This window comes from Protobothrops mucrosquamatus, unplaced genomic scaffold, assembly GCF_001527695.2.
Source record: "Protobothrops mucrosquamatus isolate PMUCROS unplaced genomic scaffold, P.Mucros_1.0 scaffold3960, whole genome shotgun sequence".
NCBI classification, from domain to species: domain Eukaryota; kingdom Metazoa; phylum Chordata; class Lepidosauria; order Squamata; family Viperidae; genus Protobothrops; species Protobothrops mucrosquamatus.
Window position 1 is genome coordinate 41,555 of NW_015389901.1, and position 7,389 is coordinate 48,943.

The following is a 7,389-nucleotide window of genomic DNA, read 5'->3' on the forward strand; positions in this document are numbered from 1 at the left end:
TTATTTATTTATTTTATTAAACTTATATGCCGCCCTTCTCCCAACAGGACTCAGGGCGGCTTACAGCATATTAAAACGATACAAACACTATCCCCAATAAAAACCAATTAAAAACAAATATTTACCGGCCTGCTCCGTCTCTGCCGCTTGCCAGCTACGCCTCGGCCGGCGCAGGGGGTGGAACCACGCATGTGCGGCACTCCCGGGCAGGGAAAGTCCTCGACTTACGACCGGTTTAGTCCTCGACTTACGACTGGTTTAGTCCTCGACTTACGACCAGTTGGGGTCGCGGCATTAAAAAGGTTGAGAACCACTGCTCCAAATGATGGGAGGCAGGAGGCCACTTCCACCGGGGAAGGCGCTCTCACCTCCTCCCCTTTGCCCCTCCAACCTCCTCCTGCCCCCCCCAGCCTTGGTTTCCTCCCCCTCTTCCTCCTTCCTGACTCTGTTTCCCCAGCAGCTGCTTCTACCTCCTCCAGACACCCCCTCTTCTCCCTCGACTTGTTTCCGTTCATCACAGGACTTGTTTATTTTGAAACTTTGTACAATTGCATTGGGGTTTGTTTTTTTCCCTCCCCAGCGGTTTGGCAAGGTCTTTCACGCAACACGGCTGGCCGGGCAATAGGGAAGGACCTGTCAATCATGAATATTTTTCCAGGTGTCTTTTGGGGGTCACCTTAGTGGAGATGTACAGGGCGAGAGATTTGGGGGGGATGTCACAGGAGAAAGCAGGGGGGGTGTCCAACCTTGGCAAAACTTTGAGACCTCTGGACGTCAACTCCCAGCCGGCTGGGGAATTCTGGGAGTTTGAAGTCCACAGGTCTTAAAAGTTGCCCACGTGGGACAGCCCTGCCTTAAAGAGGAAGCACGGGAGCAGCAGCCGGGCAGGGGGCGTCCCTGCAGAGAGAAATGGGGGGGATTGGGGAGGGCTCGGGGGCGCTTCCTCTGGCCACGGAGGCTGGCTCTGTCCTGCAGCCTTGGAGGGGGGGTCCCTGGCAAGAGATTCACTCAGAGCAGAGGGACGGAGGAGAAGGGGCACCGATGTCCATCTTCTGAGCCTCTGTTCTCTCCTGTAGGCGGCCCTTTCACTAGGGCCGGGGCAGACCCCCCAGCCACAGCCACCACACACCCCCCCAGCATGCTTTCTGATGATTCCCAAAGTCATCAGGGTCAGGCTCTCCCTTCCCTGAAACCTTTGAGAATTTCAGGATCTATTTCTCAAATAAATCCCTTTACAGCAGGCAAGTTTTGGGTAGACTTTTTTCTGCCCAACCCAGAAGGTCAGTTTAAGAGATTCCGGCTGGACCAGGGACCAGGCGCCGTGTCCAGGTGCTTGGGAAGACACAGGGAGGCCCTCTAAGAACAAGGAGCAGGCCCTCCAGGCAGGCGTCAGGCTGACACGGGTGCTGAGAGCTTCCTTAGATAAGGCCTCGGCTCTCGGCCAGCCCCCCCCCCCACCTTATCCTGGTTTGGTTTCCCTTCGCCAAGCGCCAGGCTCTCCTGGAGGGCAGCCTGTTGTTATCTGGGGGTCTCTCCCGGCCCCTCCCGCCAGCAGGCTCCCAAAAAGAGGCTGAGACCCTGGAAAGAGGGCAGAGAAGGGCAGCAGAGAGGAGTAGGGGGCTGGAGGCTGAAACACAAGAGGGAGGGCTGCGGGAATTGGGTAGGTCTAGTGCAGGGGTAGGCCACCTTGCCTCTTTTATGACTCGAGGACTTCAACTCCCAGAATTCCTGAGCCAGCATGGCTCAGCTTGGAAACCTCTCCCTTTTCCCTCAGCATGGCTGGCCCAGGAATTCTGGGAGTTGAAGTCCACGAGTCATGAGGGGGCCATAATTCCCCCATGCTGGCTGAGGAATTCTGGGAATTGAAGTCCACGAGTCCTAAAAGAGCCACGGTTGCCTACCCCTGGTCTAGTGAAAAGAAGGATCAGGGCTGACATGAGAGCAACATTCCAATATCTGAGGGATATTTGTTTTTGATGTTTTAATGGTAATATAGTTTTGGAATTGTAAGCCACCCGTTGACTGAGATGGGCAGCTGTAGAAATGATAGATAGATAGGTATGTAGGTATGTAGGTAGATAGATAGACAGACAGACAGACCCCTTGCTCAATAGTAGTAACTGTGAGAGGGATCTCGGAGTCTTAGTGGACAATCCCTTAAATAGGAGCCAGCCGTGTGCTGCAGCTGCCAAAAAAGCCAACACAATTCTAGACTGCATTAACAGAGCGAGAGACTCAAGATCACGTAAAGATCACTTTACAAGGCCTTGGTAAGGCCACCCTTGGAATCCTGCGTCCAGTTTTGGTCTCCACGATGTAAAAAAGATGTTGAGACTCTGGAAAGAGTGCAGAGAAGAGCAACAAAGAGGATCAGTGGACTGGAGGCTAAAACATATAAGGAACAGCTGCTGGAATTGGGTCTGTCTAGTTTAATGAAGAGAAGGACGAGGGGGTCACACGATAGCCATGTTCTAGTATCTCAGGGGCTGCCCCAAAGGAGAGGGAGTCAAGCTATTCTCAAAAGCGCCTGAAGGCAGGACAAGAAGCAACGGGTGGAAACTCATCAAGGAGAGAAGCAACCTAGAACTAAGGAGAAACTTCCTGACAGTGAGAACAATTAACCAGTGGAACTCCTTGCCTCCAGAACTTGTGAATTGCTCCAACACTGGAGGTTTTTAAGAAGAGATTGGACGGCCATTTGTCTGAAATGGTATAGGGTTTCCTCCCTGAGCAGAGGGTTGGACTAGATGACCTTTAAGGTCCCTTCCAACTTTACTATGATTATGATTATGATTATGATTATTAAAATAATAATAATAATAATAATAATAATAATAATAATAATAATAATAATAATAATAATAATAATAATAATAATAATAAAAAATTGCCCAAAAAAGTTGGGCAATGAAATATCTGCAAGAAAACCCCCCAGCTCAGCCCTGAGTTCCGGATGTGCTTTCCCCAGAGGAAGGTCAGCCGTCCAAGCAGAAGTCCATGGGGATCTCCCTGGGCCCTTCGGCCTTCCTGGCTCCCTCCTCCTGCTGACGCCCCACAGCAGCCCAGCCCTGGTGGGTGGACCACAATCCCTGCCCGGCCGGAGCAGCCCTGGCGAGGCTGACCGGGCTCCCTGAGGACCCCCCGGCCCGTCAGCCCCCGGCCCGGGCCCTTTGCTGCTCTCGGCTCAAGCTCCGGTCCTCCCGGGGCCTCTTGGCTCCGTCCTCCTTCGGGCTTTTGCTCCGACGCCCCCCTGGCCTCCCTCCAGCTGTGTTGGAGGGGGCAGAACAGCTGGGGAGGCCCTCCTTCCTTCCTTCCTTCCTCCCAGGCCTTCATCCTTCCGGCCTCCCTCGCAGGAAAGTTGGCAAAGGGACAGAGCGATCCCTCTCTTCTCTCTCAAATGGGGCAGAATGTGTGTTTGTGTGTGTTGTGTGTTGAGGATGACCAGTCCAAACGAGGACAAGCAGCCTTTGGAGCCAGGGACTTTTCCTTTCTAAATGAGCTGCCCAATTAAAAAAGTAAACAAAGGCCGTGGTGGCCCTTGAAATGGGCTGCTCCGTTTATTCTTAGGCTTCTTTCCATCCCCAAATTAACCACAAATGTTTGTTTATTTTATGACCAAGGTCAAAACGTAGCATTCGAGCTGTTTGGCCGGCCACCGATCTCCTGCTGGGCAGAAAAAACATGCAAGGAGTCCTCGACTCACGGCCACAGTTGAGCCCCAAAATTCCTGTTGCTAAGCGAGGCAGTCGTTAAGTGAGTTTGGCCCCATTTAACGACCTTTCTTGCCCCCGATTATTAAGTGAATTCTGCCGTTGTGAAGTTAGTCGCACGGTCGTTAAATGAATCTGGATTCCCCACTGACTTTGCTGGTGGGAAGGTCGCGAAAGGGGATCACCGACCCCCCTGGGACGCTACGACCGTCATAAATATGAGTCAGCTGCCAAGGTCTGAATTTTGATCACGTGACCCTGGGGATACTGCAGTGGTCATAAGTGTGAAAAACGGTCGCGTCCCTCTTTTCAGTGCTTTTGTGACTTTGAACACTAAATAGAATAGAATAGAGCTGGAAGGGACCTTGGAGGTCTTCTAGTCCAGCCCCCTGGTCAAGCAGGAGAACCTATACCATCTCAGACAAGGGATTGTCCAGCCTCTTCTTAAAAGCCTCCAGTGATGGAGCACCCACAACTTCTGGTGGCAAGCTGTTCCACTGGTTGATTGTCCTCACTGTCAGGAAGTTTCTCCTTAATTCCAGGTTGCTTCTCTCTTGGATCAGTTTCCAACCATTGTTTCTTGTCCTGCCCTCTGGTGCTCTGGGGAATAACATGATCCCCTCCTCTTTGTGGAAGCCCCTCAGATAATGGAATACTGCTATCCTGTCTCCCCTATTTCTTCTTTTCTTTATACTAGCCAGACCCAAGTCCTGCAGCCATTCTTCGTATGTTTTAATCTCCAGGCCTTGGATCATCTTAGTTGCTCTTCTCTGAACTTTTTCTAAACTCTCGACATCTTTTTTTGTGATATGGTGACCAAAATTGGCTGCAGTATTCCAGGGGTGGCCTCATTAGGTTTTTATAAAGCACTACTAATACCTGGTGTGATCTTGATTCTATGCCTCTGTTTATACCACCCAGGATTGTATTATTAGCTTTTTTGGCTGCTGCCGCACACGGCTGGCTCACGGTCAAGTGGTCGTCCACTAGGACTCCGAGGTCCCTCTCACAGTGGCTGTTTTTGAGCCAGGTCTTGCCTAATCTGTATTTGTGCCTTTGGGTTTTTCCTACCTAAATGTAAAACTTTGCCTTTCTCCACGTTGAAACTCATTTCGTTGGAAAGGGCCCATTCTTCAAGTTTGTCAAGATCTTTTTGAGTTTGTCTTCTGGGGTGTTGGCTGCTCCTGCCAGTTTATGATGAACTGTTGTAGGTTGAGGCCTACCTGTAGTTGAAAGGAGTCAGCTGGTGCTTCAGATCCCAGCTGGGGAGGGGTCCAGAAAGACCAACCCAGATGGTCGAAGGGGTCGTATGGGCTGAAGAATGTTCTTCTTTCCCAGTGCCAGAATCACTGTGAGTCCCCCGGCATCGATCCAGCAGCAAGAAACACCTGGGTGTCGATTGGCTGGGCCCATTTCCCCATTCCTCTCCTTAGGACGAGGCGGCCCTGATTCTTGGGGTGCAGCCTGCGTTTCCAGAATGTGGAATAATAGAGTTGGAAGGGACCTTGGAGGTCTCCTAGTCCAAGGTCTCCTCAAGCAGAAGACCCTACGTCAGGGGTAGTCAACCTTGGCTCTTTTATGACTCGTGGACTTCAACTCCCAGAATTCCTGAGCCAGCTGTGCTGGCTGAGGAATTCTGGGAGTTGAAGTCCACGAGTCATAAAAGAGCCAAGGTTGACTACCCCTGCCCTATGTCATTCCAGACAAGTGACCATCCAGTTTTTTCTTAAAAGCCTCCAGTTAGGCAGCACCTACAATCTCTGGAGGCAGGCTGTTCCACTGGTTAATTGTTCTAACTGTCAGGAAGTTTCTCCTTAGTTCCAGGTTGCTTCTTTCCTTGGTGAGTTTCCATCCGTTGCTTCTTGTCCTGCCTTCTTCAGGCGCTTTGGGGAATGGGGTGACCCCGTCAACCTGGGATCAGCCCAGCGCTCCAGCGTCCTTGCACTTCCTCTGCTGGTAGGGAAAACGACCAGACTGGGAGGGTCTCCATCACCTCCAGTGTCCTTCTCCCCCCCCCCCAGCCCTTTCTTCCTCCTCCCTGTTTATTGTAATCACAGCTGAATGAATAAACAATAATCCCTATGTATTATGACGTACTTTCACAGCAAGCCCTTACGGAGCAGAGCTGAGGAAGGGAGTGATCCAAATTAATGCTAACTGAAGTGGGAGACCCCCCCCCCCACAAGCCCCTCCCCAGACTCTTGAAAAAAGATTTCCAAAGGTGGGAGTGGCATTGCACTCCTTCCTTCCTTCCCTCTCTCCCTTCCCCCCTTCCTTCCTTCCTTCCTTCCTTCTTTCCTTCCTTTCTCCCTCCCTCCTTTTTTCCTTCCCTCCTTCCTCCCTCCCTCCCCTTCCTTCCTCCCTCCCTTCCCTCCTTTCCTTCCTTCCCCCCTTTCCTTCCTTCCTTCCTTTCCTTCCTTCCCCCCTTTCCTTCCTTCCTTCCTTCCTTCCTTCCTTCCTTCCTTCTCTTCCTCCCTCCCTCCCTCCCTCTCTCCCTTCCCTTCCTTCCTCCCTCTCTCCCTTCCCCACTTTCCTTCCTTCCTTCCTCCCCTTCCTTCCTTCCTTCCTTCCTTGGCTAGGGTGATGATGTTACCTAGTTTGTTAATGCAACATCTGCGAGAAAGCAACCAAGCTCGGAGAGCACCAAGAACCCAACATTAAAATGAAATATTGCCACGAAAGTTAGCAGAGACCAGGAGGATCCAGTGTACAGCAGGGTGAAGACGGAACGTTCTCTTAAACCACCAGCCGCCCCCAGCAAGACACAACCCCCCCCCCCGTCGAGACCCCAGGCCAGCGGGCGGAAGCAGCTTTGCAGGCCCCTCCGGGGGGGGCAAGCGGTGGTGGGCAGATCTCTCCTGGTGGGGGTGCACAATGATCTTCTGATAAGGCTCCCTCCTCCCTCCCTACTACATGGTGAATGCGCACAGACCTGAGAGGGCCCTGTGAGAATTGGGGGTTCGGAAGGGGGGGAAAAACCTGCCTGTCCCTGCTGTTTCTCCCCCTTCTGCAGTCTACAACTGGACGGTCGAGGAGGTGGTGCAGTGGCTGATCACCTACGTGGAGCTCCCCCAGTACGAAGAGACCTTCCGGAAGCTTCAGCTCACCGGCCACGCCATGCCCAGGTCAGCCCGCCGGTCCGCGGCCCCAGAGTCAGGCCATCGAGACCTGGGGAGGGGGAGGGGGTGGCGGGCGGTGGCTTGGGGGGAGACGGTGGTCTCGGGAGGCCCTGAGAAGCCCCCCCACCCCCGTGTGCTTGGCTAAGAGATTTGCTTTCTCTTTTCGAACCGGTGCTGTTTTTATTTCATTTATTTTTTATCCCACCTGTATTATTTTACAATTGGCTCAAGGCAGCAAACATACCCAACATATCCTTCCTCCTCCTATTTTTCCACAACGACAACCCTGTGAGGTGGGCTGGACTGAGAGAGAGGGCTGGCCCAAAATCCACGAGCTGGCTTTCATGCCTGAGGCGGGACTAGAACTCCCCGTCTCCTGGTGATTGGCCCCAAATCACTCAACCGTCTTTCATGCTAAGGCGGGACTAGAACTCCCCGTCTCCTGGTGATTGGCCCCAAATCACCCAGCCGTCTTTCATGCTAAGGCGGGACTAAAACTCCCCGTCTCCTGGTGATTGGCCCCAAATCACCCAGCCGTCTTTCATGCTAAGGCGGGACTA

General features: G+C 52.5%; 1 protein-coding gene across 1 annotated transcript in view; it reads left to right on the plus strand.

The window, feature by feature from the left end:
* The window catches only part of STIM1 (stromal interaction molecule 1), a gene marked incomplete at its 5' end in the record, with an annotated part of 42,784 nt that overhangs the window by 13,564 nt on the left and 21,831 nt on the right, over nucleotides 1-7,389 (plus strand). The window contains 1 exon segment of the mRNA XM_029286515.1: nucleotides 6,724-6,835. Within this exon segment, the coding sequence (XP_029142348.1) occupies nucleotides 6,724-6,835 (112 nt within the window).